Here is a 21514-nt window from a genome sequence, read left to right as displayed (position 1 = left end):
AATCCCTCCAGGACCTCCCCAGAAAGACCACCAACTAACATCTTCACCAGATGCCTGAACCACCTCAGCTGGCTCCTTTCAATGCGAAGAAGCAGCGGCTCTACTCAGAGTCCCTCCCCGGATAGTAGAGCTTCTCACCCTGTCCAGAAGTGTAAGCTCAGATACCCGAGGAAGGAATCTCATTTCACCGCTTGTATTCGTGACCTTGTGCTTTTGGTCATTACCCAAAGTTCATGACCAAGGATAGGAGCGTAAATGGACTGGTGAATCGAGTCTCACCTTCTGGGTAAGCTCTTTCTTCACCATAATGGTGCAGTACAGCATCCATAAAACATCGGACGCTGCCCCAGTTCGTCTATCAATCTCATGCTCCAACTTGCACCTACTTGTGAACAAGACCCTGAGATACTTGAAGTCCTCCGCTTGGGGAAATAACTCTCCCCTGACCCAGAGGGGACAGTCCACCCTTTTCCAACAGAGCACCATGGTCTCAGATCTAGAGGTGCTCATCCTCATCCCAGTCTCAAACCTGCTTAGTGCACATTGACGGTCACTGTCAGATGAAGCCAACAGAACCACATCATCTGCAAAAAGCAGAAATGGAAATCTGAAGTCACCGATCTGGACACCCTCCAGCCTCTGACTGCTGAGAGCTCTAAAGGCCTTTGTCTGTTAATCTGAACTGCATGTAATGCAAATACACATAATGCCACATTAAGCCAGCAGGGGGCATCATTTCTCACTGACATTCTGCACAAAAATAAAAGTTTTCCAACAAGCCCCTACCACCCGCCTCATTTTGGCTTGTCAGAATCTCACAAATAAAACGTGAAATTTCCCATCGATGGGATATACAGACTTAGAAGGGGTTAAGAGCTGTTTTGTTTAAGACATTGTGAACAAGATGCAGCCACGAAATCTGGATGATAAAATAACAGCACACATCTGATTCTGAAAATTTTTACAACAGATTTGTGCACAAAAACGTGTTACTGCTGGTTTCCAACGAAAGGCACTTTGTGCTGCTGACGCCTGAGACAGAACACCACGGACACTTTTTGGTTTTTTGGAACATAAATGACTTTTCTTCTCCGATATCTGACAAAGAGAAACCAGTTGGTTGCACTGCAAAGGGAAATGCTATTTTAATGTTGTAGAGTTTTGCATTGTTGAAATTAAACCCTATAATAATAATAAAAATTAAATTGTTAGTCTGTGCTGATTTGTTCACTGCTAAAGAATAATGGTTTATAATAATCAACCAATAAGTGATTTTATATATTGTTTTTTGCATCAAACCAAAAGTGAAAAATTCAACCTTCTTTATGCCAGAATTTAAAGAAGCCCAACTTCTGCTTTCCAATCATTTTTTTTCACAAAGTAATCTGAAGCTGTTTTTTTGTTTGTTTTTTTTATAGTTTTATCACGTTACCGACCCATCACAAGCTGCACCATCGAGACATTTCTTATAACCATTAACATAAACACAACACCTGACCACTCAAATGACACAAGTTCTATAGCCAGCGCGCTGAAAAAGTGGTGATTTAATCATGTTATAAAGGATAAATAATTCTGTAATATTGTGTTTTATATTTTTATGTAACATTGATGATGATAAAAATTAGTTTTCACTTTAACATTAATAATGTTGTATAAAGAAATCTGATATATTTTTAGGTTTTGATGTCATGAAACAATAAATCTTAAAGGGGTGGTTTTCTAGGCTTTTTATAGGTTTTTTATTTTTATAGGCACTATATGGGTTTGTAGTCATGAGAAATCACAAATCAAAAGATTTAGGTTTGTTTTTTTTTTAAATCCTGTTTATTTTTATGATTAGCGTAACAGACTGGGAGTGTTTAGATGAGTGATTTCTATAACTGAAGGAAATAATTCAGTTTTTGTTTGTTTTGCTTGTTTGTACTGCTGGAAAATAGTATTTTGTATATTTGATTTAACTGTATGATTTTAATTCTATTTTATTTGAGGTTTAATGCATCATATGGGTCCAAACATATCACATCACGTTTTCATAGCAGAGAGTCACCTGCTGTTCCCCCCCCCAAAAAAAAAAACCTTGAACAGTTCTAGTTTCAGTTATAGTTTCATTTTCACATAAATTTTAAAATTTTCTAAAATTAAAATATAGTCTATACCGGCTATTTTCTTCTCTTTTCTTTTTAAACAAAGACAAAAAAAGAGTAAAAATGTAATTCCCTCTCTTTGGGTCAAAACTTTTTTTTTTGTGCAACATTTTTGAGTGTTGTACAATCTGTACAGAGCCACATCCGTGCTGCAGATACGAGCACAGATAGATTACGCAATAGTCTTATTTTCAGTTTATTGTGATGCACAGGGTCTGAACTTCAGCATCCACCAGCAACTTTAGAGGTAACATGAAAAAAAAAAACTTCAAACAAGTATCTGGGCCACATTTGCAAAAATCTGAGATTTTGAGAATAAAATCAGTGTGTTGAGAAAAGAAGAAATGTCCAATTTTGAGAAAATAATCCTAAAATTTAATCAAAGTCATTGTGTGACAAAAAGCCACAATACTGTAATAATGAAGGCATAATATTATGAGAAATATACCACAGGATAGTCTGGGTTTTTAGAAGAGTATTTTAAAAAGTTTTATGATGGAACCACTTTCTTAAAAAAAAAAAAAAAAAAAAGCTGACTTTATTAAGCGCTTCCAACTAAGTTACATTCCCTCCTTCATTGCTTTGTTAGCGTACTAGCTAAACTAGTCAGCGTGAAAGTTGTTGAAAAGCTTTAGCCTGGCTGTGAGAAAAAAACATAAAAAATTTTTGAGTAGATTCATGAGGAGATGTAAATTCAGTAAAGTTCCTGAATGTGCTTCACAATAAAAGCCTTGCTGCAACTGTTGGTTAGTTCTGTTAAAACATTTGTTTGCAACAGTCAACATAAAATTAATATTTTGCTGTTTATTGAGAGCCACATTTGAATTCTGGAATTTCTGAGGGTTTTTTTTGTTTGTTTTTTCTTTCGGAAAATGAGGTTCACTTCATTGATCCCTGTAGTGAAATGTACATTTAGAACAGCGCAATTACACATTTGACACAGTCTGACCACTAGGGGGAGTGTGTAGCCAGAGTACTTGGTGAGGGTTGTTGTCGGGAATGTGAACGTTTTCAGGATGGGATGAAAACCCAGGCAGAAAGGGAATGAGGTTTGGTGGGGAATCGAACCAAAGAACCTCTTGCTTTGAGAGTCAACAAGTAAAATTTTGTGCAGTAAAATATTGGTGTGAAACGTAAAAAGTGTTCGGCCTCAGTGGGTGTGTCTGCCTGATCAGAGTCCAGCTGTAGTTGCTTTGAGATTTTCCAGACAAAACTGTTTTATTCCCAAAATCTCTGGTTTTTCTTGGTGACCGTAAGACTCAGACGCCAGATAATGTGTCAATCATTTGTGTGTGTGTGTGTGTGTTGAGTTTCCCCAAAGCATTTGACAGAATCACCACTTTACAAAACGGAAATGTTGACAGGGCGTGAGACACGTGGCGTCCTGCAGACGGAGACGCCTGTGATCTATGAGCCGGAATGTTTTCAGGAAAAACCAGGCAGGTGGATTCTGGTGTGCAGAGAGATTTTCATCTTCTGGATTAAAAAAAGTCAGATTTCTTTCTCGTGTTTTGCTGTTTGGCTGTGGGACACTTTGTGGTTTTCTGAATTTTTTTTTTTTTTTTTTTTTACCTCCGGCGTCACTGTTACTCTTAAAGTAAAGGCCGTGTGTGTGTGTTATTCTTTGACCAGTCGATAGATGTGGTGCTGGGCGCCGTGCTCATTGTTGGACACCTCAAACACACACGCCATGCACAGTAAGGTCTCCTGAGTGTCTCTGTTGCTCACCACCTGGAGAGACGGAGAGGGAGGAGCCACAGAAGAAGGAGTGGTTAAAGGTTAAGTTCAATTTAAACATATGTGAGTATGTAAAGCCGCGTTCACACCGGATACCACGCAACGCCACAAATTCATCATTTGCTGCAGGAGCTGCGTCTGGATGACGGCCGCTTTCAGCGGTACTTCCGTCTCTCCAGGACCCAGTTTGAGGACCTCCTGTCCCGTTCGCGTGCGCACATGTGAACAAAGAGAAAAAAAACTGGGTGTTGCTGCAGTTCCTCGCTCTCCCATCAAACTCTGTCATAACTGTGTTATAAACCAGTCACCATTTGTTTTATTATACATCTGTGTAGTTAATAAAATTATCTTCACGGACGATTCGTTCGCACATGCACCTGTGAACAAAGAAAAAAAACTGGCTGCTGCTGCAGTTCATCGCTTTCCCCTCAAACTCTGTCATAAATGTGTTATAAATTAAGGACAAAAGGGACATAAGTCCTGCTCACAGGCTGATTACCAGAGACAGGACATGTCCACATAAGTATAAACTCCAGACATCTCCATGTCACTACATATCCAGTCCCTGATTGGTCATGGCGGTGCGACAAGATGAAAAAGTTCAGAATTGTCAACTTGGGGAAGAGGGCGCGACGTGACATCGCGCCAATCGCTCAAAATCGCTTCATTTGCATCGCTTTATTCGCGTCCATCGTGTCGCAATGCGTGGCTTGGACTTTTGTGGTGCCACAACACATCCTTCCATAGGGATTACATGGCCAGCTCTCACCGCCGTCGCTCGCGTGGCGTCTGGTGTGAATGTGGCACAAACTCGGGTTTAAGTAATAGTGAACTTGCACCAATGCAAGTATAAGTAAAACTGTATGCACACAAACATGGATACAGGTAATAGTGCATGGGCACAGACACAGGTATGCATAATAGTGGATGTACACAGACAAATGTGTAAGTAATAGTGCACATGCAAATGTGAGTATAATTAATACTGTACATGTACAAAGATGATTAATTCAATTTAAATTTATTTTCATTTATATAGCGCCAAATCACAACAAAGTTGCCTCAAGGCGCTTCACACAAGTAAGGTCTAACCTTACCAACCCCCAGAGCAAGAACACAGGTGAAAAACTCCCTCTGATCATATTGAGGAAGAAACCTTAAGCAGACCAGACTCAAAGGGGACCCACTGCTTGGGCCATGCTACCGACACAACTGACAAAACAAATATACAGGAAATTTTTGGGAGTCCATGCCGGTGCACAGGATGGGAGGCTTACAGAAGAAGACACCCACTCCCATCTCTGGATGGAGCCGCACCGCAAACAGAGAGGAAAAAAAACATCAGGCGGCAAAAAGACAACAAGTACAGTATAATGTGTGAGCATTAAACAACAAGAAAAACAAGAAATACTAAGGTGATTGCCGGCCACTAGCCCTAAGCTTCACTAAAAGTAGAAGTTATGTGCACTATAGGCATGGGCCAGTATGAGATTTGGACGGCATGATAACCGTGGGCAAAAATACCGCGGTTTCAATGTATTATGTATAGTTTTAAAATGTGCTTTAACAACATTATGGCTATTTGCATATGAAGCACACATGATTCAGGCGCACTAACTGACGCGATGTCTACCGCTATGAGCACAAAAAACACTGATAACTTTAGAGAAAATACCAAAATGATAGTCTCTCTTTTAGACAGGTAGCATCTGCCCTGTGGGAAACATGACTTAGTTGCTTCGGGAGAAACGTGGCTGGAATAACGTCCGGAACTCCGGATGCTCAATATTGGCCCAGCTTCACCAACAAAGTGCTTGGAATAGATGTATTTGTCCTTGACATGTTTGTGGGAGAAATTTGGTCGACCACAAGCACGACTCGAGTCCACCGTTTGTACTTCTCAGTGGTTTCAAAGATGGGATAAAGTTTACTCCTTCCATGTAATCCTTTGCGGGTATCTTGAATCGCTCCGCGTCCGACACAGGCCATAGCTACGGTGTTTTGTTGCCACAGTTTTTGGCTTGAAGGACTATTCCACAGAAAATAAAACGAAAAAGCTGACTTGGTTCTTTTCGACAGAAGGAAAAATTCAGTACAGGCTTCGCCTCCTTCAGCCATGATGCAGAGCTAGCTAACGTTAGCTGCCTGTTTGTAAATAGAGACAGAGGTGTGTGCCACGGGGAAGGGCGGCAGCGGCTGCCTCCGCTCTGCCTGTCAAAAATTCTCATAACCCGCTCATATGACATAATGGAAAATATTTGTAGTTTTGATACTTTTTTATACCGCGGTATACAGTGAAACCGGTTATCGACCCATGTCTAATGTGCACTAATGTGTATAGGTTATAGTGCACATGCATATGCAGATGTAAGTAATGGTGCACACAAGCAGACATGGGAAAACATAACGGTGCACATGCTCAGATGCAGGTATTGTGCAACGGTGACATGAGCGCCGTCCTCACCAGCAGAATAGTGAAGTTCTCCAGCACACTGTTCATCATGTATTTCTCAGGCAGGTGTTTGAGTTTGTGGATGAAGTTGATCATGTATTCACACATCGGTGAGCGACTGATCTTGTAGACAAAACGTCCATTTTCAAACCTGGCATAGTCCGTCTGAGGGGGACAGAGACAGTTAGCAGTTCATCCCTGACTGGTTGTCGTCACCAATCAACCATCAAACCTAAAATTCAGGGAATACTTCAGGCATTAAAGCAAGAAAAAAAAAAAAAATCTTCTGACTGAATTTTTTTTTTTTTTTTGATGGCCAAATTTTGTTTTGTTCAAAATCTATGGTTTTATAGGAACCCTTTTGCGATCCTGTCCTAAGATTTAAGGAAAACAAGCTGGAGACAGCTAAGAAAACAATCAGAATCAACACAAATCTTTTAATATACATAAGATTAAATACAAGCTGTTTCTTTTTGGCAGCCCAATTGAGGGAAATCCGTCGTAGCGACGAAGAACTTTAATCCCTGATAATTCCTGAAGAACATTTTGAACAAGCCTCACCTCCACCTTCTCCACCACTTGCTTGCCAAACGAGCAGACCTTTGTGGAGCACGTGATGGTCATGTTCTCCGAGCTCTCGTATTGGCTGGTCACGCCATAGAAGGCCGCGGGGTCGTCCTGCACGTTATAATTCAAGTCCGCCTGCCAGACAGAAAACGCGTCATTATTAACACCATCATTAACTGACATCTGTTAAACCAATTCAACCACCACAGCCAACACCGCCCTCTGCTGGTAGGTTCATCACATTACAAACAATATTCAACATCACATGAATTAAATAATGTAGCCCAGCGCTGAAACTGAATTCTGTTCTTTATGTGAACATTCTATCCTCAACAGGGTGACCACTGCTATTCTTCTGCCAAAACATCTTCATACCCAAGTAGTACATAAAAAAAAGTTCAACATCTCCAAATGTAAAAGAATGTTTAAAAAGTTTTCCCAGATTTATTAAGTTTGGCTTGAAAACATTTTTAGAAAGTCTTCAAAATATCAAACAATATTTCAGGTTGTTCTGCACAAGAAACTAAAAAAACAAAAACAAGTCTACATCCAGAACCTGAACAACACCAAACTGTAATATTTTATTCTCTTGATAAGATAAATCATTCCACCAAGTCTCCTGACAATCAGCTGGAACCTTTTTTAAATGTTTACAAAATGTCAATAATAATAATAATAATTTTAAAAATCTCATCTTGCTATGTAAAGGAAATAAAAAAACATACACACATAAAAATACATTTTCAGAGCTCAACTAACACTAAAATTTAATTTGTTTTCATTCCCTTGATGAGAAAACCTGATCTTCTAAGTATCATGAAAATCACCTGAAAACATTTTTAGACATTCATCAAAAATAAACAAACAAAAAACAATAAATTAAAAAAAAAATCCCTTTCTCACTATATGAAGGAAATTTTTTAAATAATCATCCAGAATCCACATCGAGAAGCTGATCATTGGCAAACTTTAACGGGTTCATCCTCACGAAGAACATCTGAAATGTTTTTGTGCAATTCTGCAAATAACCAGCTAACTGTGTAAGTGACATCAGTACAACGACAAGTGCGTGTGTGTGTGTGTTTATGTTTGTGTGCGTCTTTCTTCTAAACTCCTCAGAAGCTCTTCGGAAGAGCTGGAACGTGAGACACAGTGAAACCTGTCAGTCAGGAGATGAGCAGGTGTTCAAACAAAGCATCTGTGCTTTCATCAGCCCATCGCCTCCACATCCCAGGTGGAAACACACACACACGGCACTGGGGGGAGGGGAATGAAGCAGCAGGTGTATTTTTATGCCAATGATCCGCAAACAACTACTTCCTGCAGAGCAGTGTCTCCTGCCGACTCAAGGATGCATTTGTTCATCGTCTTTATACAATTTGTTAATAATAAGTGTAAAATGTTGCAAGAAAAACACAAGAACATGTTCCTCGCTCAGGTCCCACTGGGTGTGTTTTTGAACCTATGACCCGTTTGCTCACCCAGAACTTGATCAGGTAAAAAGCGTTTTGGGGACCCTTCCCAAACAGTTCCTTCAAGCCCCCCTTCTTCTCCGGGAACTTGTCGTATATCTGCCTGATGTCCACACACTCCAGCAGGGGGTCGCTGTAGCTCGGGCTGGTCTGGCTGATGTGCACAAACAGGTGTTTGTTGTACTGGGAGGAGACAGAGGAGGCGGAGTTATCAGGCCAACGCCAAACATCACCATAAATCACGAACATGTCTGTAACCTTGAAAATAAGACTCCGGTTGTTGCCATTTTGGAATATCTCAGAGTGAACTTTGGACACTTCAGGGTTCTGGACTGTTTAAAGAAGATGTATGTGAGCTGTCTGCGAGGCCGAGCCAGAAAAATGACAGTGAATCCAGAATGTGGCACAATGACATATCAGCCGTGCACGCACAAAGGTCGAGCTGCACAAACGTTATTCACAGCCAGAGACACATACGGTTTGTGTGACGTGAAGTTATCTGTCATCTCTGGGACAATCGCTGCAGCTTGTGCGTGTGCATGCATGCGTGTGCATGACAGAGAGAGATACCCACTGCCTCCTGGTCTCTTTGCGTCTCCAAGAAGGATGAAAACTCCACCAGCCGTAGTTTGGTGGTGCCGATGGATCGACCCTGCCACGCCGGCTCCCTGTGTGTCTGTGCTGCAGCGGGAGGCTTGTAGCCTAGACCACACACACACACACACACACACACACAAACACTGTGTGAGGCACAAACATCCTGACCATGTGACTGCACGTGTGGTATTGCAGTGAACAAAAATGCAATCGTGTGCTCATAGATGATGAAGTCGGAGTCTCTGTGTCTTTAATTTGTCATCCTCCGAATTCTAATATCCTTTTCTTTGTCAGCAATTTCCTCAGCTTGCATGATGCAAGTTATCTTTCACGGTCGCTTTTTTAACCCCTCACCAGCTCCTCTCTGGTGGAATTGTGGTGGTGGCGGTGACAACCTGAGGCTGAATGTCAACCTTCTGGTGGAGTTATTGTAGCGTCAGTGAAACTACTGGGGTCTCCAAACCTGAAAGACCTGCCTGTTGATAAGAAGCAGTATCACACCTGTCCATCCAGTGTCTCACAGTCAAGCAAATCACCACTCAGCAAAATAACATGATTTGTTTTATTTCAGAGGCAGTGAGGAGAGTAAGAGTTGCAAATGAGATATTTAGAATAGATAAAATCACACAAAATACTCATTAATATCTACCATAATGTTCTGAACAGTGTTTTTTTTTTTTTTTCTTGGAAATGCATCTACAAAAGTCAGATTTTATATTCAGTCTAAACTTGTACATGCCATATACATTTAAAACAGTAGGTGGCACCAAACACCCATGAAACAAGTGTGCCTCATAGGACAACTGCATGATAGAGAGATACGGTGATCCTCTTGAAGACAGTGCTTCAATAGTTGGGTAAGCAACTGAGGACAACGTAAAAGTAAGTAAGTCCCTTCGGCTGCTCCCTCGTTTGCACTTGGGGTCGCCACAGCAAATCCAATGTGGATTTGCATGTTGAATTGGCACAAGTTTTACGCCGAATGCCCTTCCTGACGCAACTCCACATTACATGGAGAAACCTGCAGGAGTGGGATTTGAACCGGCAACCTTCCGCACTGAAACCAAGTGCCCTAATCACTTGGCCACCACCCCTAACTGAGGACAACGAAAGTCGCAAATTTTTGCTCATGTTGTACAATGCATCAGTCATCAAACAAGTTTCAAGCAGCCAAGAAATATGGTGTGAGCATAATGATGGGAGATGGTGACCCCAAAAAATTTAAAAGGTCCTAAAGGTAGCATATGTGGTAAAAAAAAAAAAATCAAGAGCCCCCCCAAAAAAATGTGATTTTATTACAATAAAAGTTTTAAATAAAAGCTTTGGGATTGAGAAATTCTTCTTTGCAAAAACTGAATGAGGTATCTTACAATCAGGGTGATCATATATGGGCAACTTGCTTCTGACGGATTGTTTGTTGCTGTGACGCCACTCTGAACTTCACACGGTTGTATACACTTATTTTATTTCTGTTTAGCACTCTTCTGGTTATTAATTGTATCTACTCTGAACGTTATTTAACAACAGTCCTGTTGTGAATCGCTAGTGGTTAGCATTTGCTAGCGGTTAGCTTTCGCTAGCTAGGTCAACCCCTCCCCTCTCCGTTGTTACTTTTTATAGCTGTTTCTTTTTTACCCGTTTAATACTTCTGTTCGTTTTTCAGTCGAACTGCTGCAAATTTTAAGTCATTATTTTACTCCTGTGTAAAATCTTACAAGCAGCTAGCATTTTCGCTAGCGGTTAGCTATTTCGGACCCCCGTCATCATTTTTTCATTTCATTTTCTTACACTCCTGTTAGTTAATGAACTGTTTAGTGTATTTTATAGCTGCTGCTTTTTTACCTGTTTAATACTGCTGTTAGTTAGAGCCAACCACCTCTCACTGCGGTATTGTATCACTTCCTGTTCCGGAGCACAGCGGTGTTTTGCTGTATTTGTTAGCTGTTTAATCTGCGCAGTTAGATTGATCTAGTTAACTAGATAACGATTTGTTTCACAGTGTAATCTTCACGTGCCTTAACTAAAGCACTCCCTCTGCTGAATCACCTCTAAATTATTTACACATTATTCACTTTGCGTGTTTTTAGGAATCTGCTAGCTTAGCGCAGCTACTAGCTCTTAGCCAGTTTAGCATGGCGGCTTCTCCTGTCTCTCCCGCACTTTTCTGCTCTGGGTGTGAAATGTTTAGTTATTCCTTGGCCTCCTTTAGCAGTAATGGTACTTGTAATAAGTGTAGCTTATTCGTAGCTTTGGAGGCCAGGCTGGGCGAATTGGAGACTGGGCTCCGCACCTTGGAAAATCCTACAGCTAACCAGGCCCCTGTAGTCGGTGCGGACCAAGGTAGCTTAGCCGCCGTTAGTTCCCTCCCGGCAGATCCCGAGCAGCCGGGAAAGCAGGCCGACTGGGTGACTGTGAGGAGGAAGCGTAGTCCTAAACAGAAGTCCCATGTACACCGCCAACCCGTTCACATCTCTAACCGTTTTTCCCCACTCGGCGACACACCCGCTGAGGATCAAACTCTGGTTATTGGCGACTCTGTTTTGAGAAATGTGAAGTTAGCGACACCAGCAACCATAGTCAATTGTCTTCCGGGGGCCAGAGCAGGCGACATTGAAGGAAATTTGAAACTGCTGGCTAAGGCTAAGCGTAAATTTGGTAAGATTGTTATTCATGTCGGCAGTAATGACACCCGGTTACGCCAATCGGAGGTCACTAAAATTAATATTGAATCGGTGTGGAACTTTGCAAAAACAATGTCGGACTCTGTAGTTTTCTCTGGGCCCCTCCCCAATCGGACCGGGAGTGACATGTTTAGCTGCATGTTCTCCTTGAATTGCTGGCTGTCTGAGTGGTGTCCAAAAAATGAGGTGGGCTTCATAGATAATTGGCAAAGCTTCTGGGGAAAACCTGGTCTTGTTAGGAGAGACGGCATCCATCCCACTTTAAATGGAGCAGCTCTCATTTCTAGAAATCTGGCCAATTTTCTTAAATCCTCCAAACCGTGACTATCCAGGGTTGGGACCAGGAAGCAGAGTTGTAGTCTTACACACCTCTCTGCAGCTTCTCTCCCCCTGCCATCCCCTCATTACCCCATCCCCGTAGAGACGGTGCCTGCTCCCAGACCACCAACAACCAGTAAAAATCTATTTAAGCATAAAAATTCAAAAAGAAAAAATAATATTGCACCTTCAACTGCACCACAGACTAAAACAGTTAAATGTGGTCTATTAAACATTAGATCTCTCTCTTCTAAGTCCCTGTTAGTAAATGATATAATAATGGATCAACATATTGATTTATTCTGCCTTACAGAAACCTGGTTACAGCAGGATGAATATGTTAGTTTAAATGAGTCAACAACCCCGAGTCACACTAACTGCCAGAATGCTCGTAGCACAGGCCAAGGCGGAGGATTAGCAGCAATCTTCCACTCCAGCTTATTAATTAATCAAAAACCCAGACAGAGCTTTAATTCATTTGAAAGCTTGTCTCTTAGTCTTGTCCATCCAAATTGGAAGTCCCAAAAACCAGTTTTATTTGTTATTATCTATCGTCCACCTGGTCGTTACTGTGAGTTTCTCTGTGAATTTTCGGACCTTTTGTCTGACTTAGTGCTTAGCTCAGATAATTATAGGGGGCGATTTTAACATCCACATAGATGCTGAGAATGAAAGCCTCAACACTGCATTTAATCTATTGTTAGACTCGATTGGCTTTGCTCAAAATGTAAATGAGTCCACCCACCACTTTAATCATACCTTAGATCTTGTTCTGACGTATGGTATGGAAACTGAAGACTTAACAGTATTCCCTGAAAGCCCCCTTCTGTCTGATCATTTCTTAATAACGTTTACATTTACACTGATGGACTACCCAGTAGTGGGGAATAAGTTTCATTACAGTAGAAGTCTTTCAGAAAGTGCTGTAAGTAGGTTTAAGGATATGATTCCTTCTTTATGTTCTCCAATGCCATATACCAACACAGGGCAGAGTAGCTACCTAAACTCTGTGAGTGAGATAGATTATCTCGTCAGTAGTTTTATATCCTCATTGAGGACAACTTTGGATGCTGTAGCTCCTCTGAAAAAGAGAGCCTTAAATCAGATGTGCCTGACTCTGTGGTATAACTCACAAACTCGCAGCTTAAAGCATATAACCCGTAAGTTGGAGAGGAAATGGCGTCTCACTAATTTAGAAGATCTTCACTTAGCCTGGAAAAAGTGAAAGAGTCTGTTGCTCTATAAAAAAGCCCTCCATAAAGCTAGGACATCTTACTACTCATCACTAATTGAAGAAAATAAGAACAACCCCAGGTTTCTTTTCAGCACTGTAGCCAGGCTGACAGAGAGTCAGAGCTCTATTGAGCCGAGTATTCCTTTAACTGTAACTAGTAATGACTTCATGACTTTCTTTGCTAATAAAATTTTAACTATTAGAGAAAAAATTACTCATAACCATCCCAAAGACATATCGTTCTCTTTGGCTGCTTTCAGTGATGCCGGTATTTGGTTAGACTCTTTCTCTCCGATTGTTCTGTCTGAGTTATTTTCATTGGTTACTTCCTCCAGACCAACATGTCTATTAGACCCCATTCCTACCAGGCTGCTCAAGGAAGCCCTACCATTAATTAATGCTTCGATCTTAAATATGATCAATCTGTCTTTATTAGTTGGCTATGTACCACAGGCTTTTAAGGTGGCAGTAATTAAACCATTACTTAAAAAGCCATCACTTGACCCAGCTATCTTAGCTAATTATAGGCCAATCTCCAACCTTCCTTTTCTCTCAAAAATTCTTGAAAGGGTAGTTGTAAAACAGCTAACTGATCATCTGCAGAGGAATGGTCTATTTGAAGAGTTTCAGTCAGGGTTTAGAATTCATCATAGTACAGAAACAGCATTAGTGAAGGTTACAAATGATCTTCTTATGGCCTCAGCCAGTGGACTCATCTCTGTGCTTGTTCTGTTAGACCTCAGTGCTGCTTTTGATACTGTTGACAATAAAATTTTATTACAGAGATTAGAGCATGCCATAGGTATTAAAGGCACTGCGCTGCGGTGGTTTGAATCATATTTATCTAATAGATTACAGTTTGTTCATGTAAATGGGGAATCTTCTTCACAGACTAAGGTTAATTATGGAGTTCCACAAGGTTCTGTGCTAGGACCAATTTTATTCACTTTATACATGCTTCCCTTAGGCAGTATTATTAGACAGCATTGCTTAAATTTTCATTGTTACGCAGATGATAGCTTTATCTATCCATGAAGCCAGAGGACACACACCAATTAGCTAAACTGCAGGATTGTCTTACAGACATAAAGACATGGATGACCTCTAATTTCCTGCTTTTAAACTCAGATAAAACTGAAGTTATTGTACTTGGCCCCACAAATCTTAGAAACATGGTGTCTAACCAGATCCTTATTCTGGATGGCATTACCCTGACCTCTGGTAATACTGTGAGAAATCTTGGAGTCATTTTTGATCAGGATATGTCATTCAATGCGCATATTAAACATATATGTAGGACTGCTTTTTTGCATTTGCGCAATATCTCTAAAATTAGAAAGGTCTTGTCTCAGAGTGATGCTGAAAAACTAATTCATGCATTTATTTCCTCTAGGCTGGACTATTGTAATTCATTATTATCAGGTTGTCCTAAAAGTTCCCTGAAAAGCCTTCAGTTAATTCAAAATGCTGCAGCTAGAGTACTGACAGGGACTAGAAGGAGAGAGCAAATCTCACCCATATTGGCCTCTCTTCATTGGCTTCCTGTTAATTCTAGAATAGAATTTAAAATTCTTCTTCTTACTTATAAGGTTTTGAATAATCAGGTCCCATCTTATCTTAGGGACCTCATAGTACCATATCACCCCAATAGAGCGCTTCGCTCTCAGACTGCAGGCTTACTTGTAGTTCCTAGGGTTTGTAAGAGTAGAATGGGAGGCAGAGCCTTCAGCTTTCAGGCTCCTCTCCTGTGGAACCAGCTCCCAATTCAGATCAGGCAGACAGACACCCTCTCTACTTTTAAGATTAGGCTTAAAACTTTCCTTTTTGCTAAAGCTTATAGTTAGAGCTGGATCAGGTGTCCCTGAACCATCCCTTAGTTATGCTGCTATAGACTTAGACTGCTGGGGGGTTCCCATGATGCACTGAGTGTTTCTTTCTCTTTTTGCTCTGTATGCACCACTCTGCATTTAATCATTAGTGATTGATCTCTGCTCCCCTCCACAGCATGTCTTTTTCCTGGTTCTCTCCCTCAGCCCCAACCAGTCCCAGCAGAAGACTGCCCCTCCCTGAGCCTGGTTCTGCTGGAGGTTTCTTCCTGTTAAAAGGGAGTTTTTCCTTCCCACTGTCGCCAAGTGCTTGCTCACAGGGGGTCGTTTTGACAGTTGGGGTTTTTCTGTAATTATTGTATGGCTTTGCCTTGCAATATGAAGCGCCTTGGGGCAACTGTTTGTTGTGATTTGTCGCTATATAAATGAAATTGATTTGATTTGATATATTGACAGCAATACAGTATAATGACAGTTTATCAGCCTCAGTAATGACAAACAAGTTCATAAAGTAAACATTAAATTTTGATTTACATTTTATTTCACAAAAGATTTTCTCCTTTTGTCATTCATTACTGTTTTGCATAAAATCATCTTTTCAAGCACAGCAGGGATTTTTCTTAGATTGAGAACAGACCGTAAACGTTATTGTTGAAAAAAGACAGCTGTAGGTTCAAGGTTGTTTTTTGTCCTTCTCTAAAAGGACAAACTTGGAGAGAAACAGAGGCCTAAGTGGCAGAAGAAAGCAGCGCCTGTGCGATTTACCAAAATGAGGTAACTGGACCTTAGACCCTCTCACCTGAGATTGTGGTGGTTCCTGCCGTCTGTACCGAGTACGCCTGCTGAGAGAACGGCTTGATGCTGAAAGAGACAAACAGAATAACATGAAAAAGGCAGAATGAGGCAAAGATACAGTCAGACCAGTTCCATTATCCAGGACCAAAAATCTGCTCTGCGGTTTGTATTAGCGGGGTCCCAGAGGTCAACAGCGTCTCAGAGTTTGGTACAAGCTCCACTGTCCTCATTAGCCGCCATTATCATCTTCAAATGGCCTCCTAATAGGACGTGATGGCTGCCAGTGAAAAGAAAAGGCTTCTCGCTGTTTAAAAAGTCAGCACAAAGACCTCGACTCGCCAGAGTCCAGACAGAAGGTAATGTCTGATGGTGTGGAAACAGCAGAGGTCATGAAAACTCGGTGTCAAGTCTGGGCTCAAGTCCCCTCCAGAGTCACGACAAGCTGACTCGGGGCTGGAGATTGACTTGATGGTGCTGCTGCGTGTCCACAGAGAAACAGGACTTTCATATCTACATTTGGCGCTATATAAAAAAATTGATTGATTGATTGATTTGAAAATGTACGTATTATGTGTATGAAGCATAGCATCAGTCAGTATGCCGCAAGATCATTCTGCTCAGTCTTCAACTTTATTAAGATTGGTGGTTAAAATACGGGATTTTCCAACATGTTTGTGCCCAATTTGAGGAGATTCTGCACTGTGCTGTGAGCAAACAGAGACACAGGGTTACCTTCGGTGTTTGTTGGGTTTGCATGAATTCCAACAATTCTGGAACATTGAGGCACTCTGAGTGGCTACGACAGAACCCAGTGGAACCATGAGGTGATTAACTATAGGCCCAATTCAACTGTAGGAACTGAAAGGTGATTTTGTTTTTCCAAGCCTTTTTGGGGAGCAAAATAATTACTGCTCCACTATGTAGTTCTGAGTGGCCCTGAAATGCCATAAGGTGTGGCTCACCACTTGATTGGTCAAACTCATGCAAGAGAAGACAACAACACCAATCGGCGTTTGTAAAACCAAGCAGAAAAATGAAAGAATGGCAGCAGAACCAACACATGGACCAATGAGATGGTACAGGTAACAGACAAGGTCCAGCAAGGCTCTGAATCCTCAAGAAGAAGAGTCTTTAGGTGCAGGTGACGGATGAGGTCCAGCAAGGCTCTGAATCCTCAAGAAGAAGAGTCTTTAGGTGCAGGTGACGGACGAGGTCCAGCAAGGCTCTGAATCCTCAAGAAGAGTCTTTAGGTGCAGGTGATGGACGAGGTCCAGCAAGGCTCTGAATCCTCAAGAAGAGCAGAGTGTTTAGGTACAGGTGATGGACGAAGTCCAGCAAGGCTCTGAATCCTCAAGAAGAAGACAAAGAAGAATAGTCTTTAGGTACAAGTGACGGACGAGGTCCAGCAAGGTTCTGAATCCTCAAGAAGAAGACGAAGAAGAATAGTCTTTAGGTACAGGTGACAGATGACATCCAGCAAGGCTCTGAATCCTCAAGAAGAAGAAGAGTCTTTAGGTGCAGGTGACGGACGAAGTCCAGCAAGGCTCTGAATCCTCAAGAAGAAGAGTCTTTAGGTGCAGGTGACAGACGAGGTCCAGCAAGGCTCTGAATCCATAAGAAGAGCAGAGTGTTTAGGTACAGGTGATGGACGAAGTCCAGCAAGGCTCTGAATCCTCAAGAAGAAGACAAAGAAGAATAGTCTTTAGGTACAAGTGACGGACGAGGTCCAGCAAAGTTCTGAATCCTCAAGAAGAAGACGAAGAAGAATAGTCTTTAGGTATTGGTGACAGATGACATCCAGCAAGGCTCTGAATCCTCAAGAAGAAGAGTCTTTAGGTGCAGGTGACGGATGAGGTCCAGCAAGGCTCTGAATCCTCAAGAAGAAGAAGATGAGTCTTTAGGTACAGGTGACGGATGAGGTCCAGCAAGGCTCTGAATCCTCAAGACGAAGAAGATGATGATGAGTCTTTAAGCACAGGTGACAGATGAGGTCCAGCAAGGCTCTGAATCCTCAAGAAGAAGAAGATGAGTCTTTAGGTACAGGTGATAGATGAGGTCCAGCAAGGCTCTGAATTCTCAAGAAGAAGATGATGAGTCTTTAGGTACAGGTGACGGACAAGGTCCAGCAAGGCTCTGAATCCTCAAGAAGAAGATGATGATGAGTCTTTAGGTACAGGTGATGGAGGAGGTCCAGCAAGGCTCTGAATTCTCAAGAAGATGAGTCTTTAGGTACAGGTGACAGAAGAGGTCCAGCAAGGCTATGAATCCTCAAGAAGAAGAGTCTTTATTGTCATTGTACAGACATACAATGAAAGTTGCCCTCTGCATTTAACCATCCTAATTACAGTTAGACACAATCCAACCACTAGGGGCAGTGGACAGCCACAGTCCGGCACCTGGGCAGAGGAAGGTGTAGCCCCAGAATAAGTATGTTTTTGATTGTGAGAGGAAACTGGAGTGCCCAGAGGAAACTCAAGCAGACATGAGGAGAACATGCAAACTCCATACAAAAGGAACCATTCAGGAAGTGATCCCTGGACCTTGTTGCTGTGAGGCAACAGTGCTAACCACTAAGCCACGGTGCCGGAGGAATGAAAAAGGCTACATCAGCACATCTGGATACCCTGCGGAATTAAACACCCTATGAAACAATGCAGAGAAGAGACAAAAGCTGAAGCAGGCGTACATGCGTCTGAAAAGCCGCAACAACAAAAGCAGCTCAGAACACCAAACCAACGGATTGCTGCACCATCCATCCATCCATTTTCTTCCGCTTTATCTGGAGTCGGGTCGCGGGGGCAGCAGCTCAAGCAAAGCCGCCCAGACCTCCCGATCCACACAAACCTCCCCCAGCACCTCTGGGGGAACCCCAAGGCGTTCCCAAGCCAGCCGAGAGATATAGTCCCTCCAGCGTGTCCTGGGTCTTCCCCGGGGCCTCCTCCCAATGGGACGTGCCCGGACCACCTCTCCAGCGAGGCGTCCAGGGGGCATCCGGAAAAGATGCCCAAGCCACCTCAACTGACTCCTTTCGACGTGGAGGAGCAGTGGCTCGACTCCGAGCTCCTCCCGAGTGACCGAGCTCCTCACCCTATCTCTAAGGGAGTGCCCAGCCACCCTGCGGAGGAAACGCATCTCAGCTGCTTGTACTCGCGATCTCGTTCTATCGGTCATGAGCCAAATGTTATGACCATAGGTGAGGATCGGTACATATATCGATCGGTAAATCGAGAGCTTTGCCCCCTACTCAGCTCTCTCTTCATCACGACGGTCCGATACAGCGACCGCATCACTGCAGATGCTGCACCGATCCGTCTATCGATCTCACGCTCGATCCGTCCCTCACTGGTGAACAACAGCCAGAGATACTTAAACTCCTCCACTTGAGGCAAGGACACTCCACTGACCTGAAGAGGGCAAAGCACCTTTTTCCGGTCGAGAACCATGGCCTCGGATTTGGAGGTGCTGATTTTCATCCCGGACGCTTCACACTCAGCTGCAAACCGCCCCAGTGCACGCTGAAGGTCCTGATTTGACGAAGCCAACAGAACCACATCGTCCGCAAACAGCAGAGACGAGATTCTGTGGTTCCCAAACCAGACTCTGGCTACGCCTAGAAATTCTGTCCATAAAAATAATGAACAGAACCGATGACAAAGGGCAGCCCTGGCGGAGGTCAACGTGCACTGGAAACAGGCTTGACTTACTACCAGCAATGCGAACCAAGCTCCTGCTGCGGTCATACAGGGACCGGATAGCCCTTAACAAAGGACCCCGGACCCCGTACTCCCGGAGCACTCCCCACAGGGTGCCCCGAGGGACACGGTCGAACGCCTTCTCCAGATCCACAAAACACATGTGGACTGGTTGGGCGAACTCCCATGAACCCTCGAGTACCTGATGGAGCGTGTAGAGCTGGTCCAGTGTGCCACGACCAGGACGAAAACCACACTGCTCCTCCTGAATCCGAGGTTCGACCATCCGTCGAATTCTCCTCTCCAGTACGCTGGAATAGACCTTAGCGGGGAGGCTGAGGAGTGTGATCCCCCTATAGTTGGAACACATCCTCCGGTCCCCCTTCTTAAACAGAGGGACCACCACCCTGGTCTGCCAATCCAGAGGCACTGTCCCCGATCGCCACGCGATGTTGCAAAGGCGTGTCAGCCAAGACAGTCCCACAACATCCAGAGACTTAAGGTACTCAGGACGGATTTCATCCACCCCAGGAGCCTTGCCACCGAGGAGCTTTATAACCACCTCGGTGACTTCGGCCTGGGTAATGAATGAGTCCGCCTCTGAGTCCCCAGTCTCTGCTTCCTCTTCGGAAGACGTGACCATGGGACTGAGGAGATCCTCGAAGTACTCCTTCGCAACACCAGCATGAAGCCAGCAATCTAGCAGAAAGCCAAATTTATAAATTAAAAAAAGCATGAAATTATTCCTGCTTTTGCCTTCTGGCTAACGTGATAACGTTGGATGCTAGCAACAGCCAGCAAGCAAGCTTTTTTGTTGTTGTTACTGCTGCCTTGCATCTAACAGTAAGGTTGTATTTTGTTTGCTAGCTATCGTAGCATTAGATGTTTGCCATCACCGCGAGCCCAGTGGAGACACAAAGCTGAGTACGTCAGTTACCGTTCCTGCAAACCTTCATGAAACCTGGCGGGTAGGTTGAGTTCCTGTGGTGGAAACAGGCCTGATGTGTTGTGGTACTAATTCTTTGTCTGAGGTTTGTAGAAAATCTATAACAATGTCAAAGTAAAATCAAGGATACAGTACAGATGGTCGCTGCATGACGCTACCAGGTTAGTAGTTGTAGTAGTAGTAATAGTAGTAGCAGTACTGCAATATATTTTTCATACTCTTCTGTCAGTTCTGTTGAAGCGCCACTCCACAAAAATGTCTCATACCTGTAGCCTTGTCGTTTTGCATCATATTTGCAGAAATTTAAGGAATCGCTACTGCTAGCAACTCATTTTCCTGGATATACTCTTCACAATAAAAGCATTTTAATGTGAACACAGCAGATGTTGCACTGTAAAGACCTTTACTGTGAAAGTCTCAAAGAAAGATTGTCATACAAGAAAACAGAGCAAATCTAAGCTTCAGTCTGCCATGTGCCTTCTGACAAACTGTAACTTAACCTTTACATCTTATTTTTTAAGAAAATTCTTCACGACAAACACAGCCGATGTGCTGGTAGAGTTCCGCTTTGATTTAAAGTCTCATGCAGACAAACAGATATAACAGTGTGTGAGGCGGGTCGGGACTCACTCTTCAGTGGTGGAGCTGGACTGGCCTCCAGGAATCATCCCCTGCCACAGCTGGTGAGATTCACACACATTAAAAACACAAAATTGCTATTGAGAGTCAGCAAAAAGTGATTACGCCACTATGCACCAAAAACCTGGTCTAAAGTGGAGCGCCATTAGATCGTCAAGATGGGGCCCTTTATGTCGCAGTGCGTGTGCTACCTGTGCGTTGCTGGGGAAGTTGGTCCGTACGATACTTGGCAGCAGTTTGCTGTGGATGGTGGTGGCTGAGACGATCTGAGCTGAAGACATGGAGGAGATGCTCTGCAGAGCTTTCTCCTTAGCATTCTGGTCCTGCTCAGCGATGCAGAAAAAAACATCGTTAGATATGCACTTTCCACGACACACAAGGGCGACACAGTGACTTTAATCCCTTCTTAAA

The 21514-nt window shown here is 42.9% G+C and overlaps 1 protein-coding gene across 1 annotated transcript in view; it reads right to left on the bottom strand.

Annotated features, from left to right (window-relative positions):
* Positions 1-2942: 2942 nt before the first annotated feature.
* Positions 2943-21514, bottom strand: part of tead1a (TEA domain family member 1a) — a 116730-nt gene continuing 98158 nt past the window's right edge. Inside the window, exons 5-12 of the mRNA XM_034177208.1 lie at positions 21295-21426; positions 21095-21144; positions 15831-15892; positions 8950-9077; positions 8385-8558; positions 6898-7038; positions 6349-6501; positions 2943-3878 (exon numbers count right to left, since the gene is read on the bottom strand). Of these exons, the coding sequence (XP_034033099.1) occupies positions 3765-3878; positions 6349-6501; positions 6898-7038; positions 8385-8558; positions 8950-9077; positions 15831-15892; positions 21095-21144; positions 21295-21426 (954 nt within the window). The 3' untranslated portion in view covers positions 2943-3764. The remainder of the gene's footprint in view (positions 3879-6348; positions 6502-6897; positions 7039-8384; positions 8559-8949; positions 9078-15830; positions 15893-21094; positions 21145-21294; positions 21427-21514) is intronic.

The sequence above is a fragment of the Thalassophryne amazonica genome, chromosome 8 (genome assembly GCF_902500255.1).
Source record: "Thalassophryne amazonica chromosome 8, fThaAma1.1, whole genome shotgun sequence".
In the NCBI taxonomy this organism is placed as follows: Eukaryota; Metazoa; Chordata; class Actinopteri; order Batrachoidiformes; family Batrachoididae; genus Thalassophryne; species Thalassophryne amazonica.
Note: the sequence above shows the minus strand (reverse complement) of the source record. Positions and strands in the feature narration are given on the sequence as shown.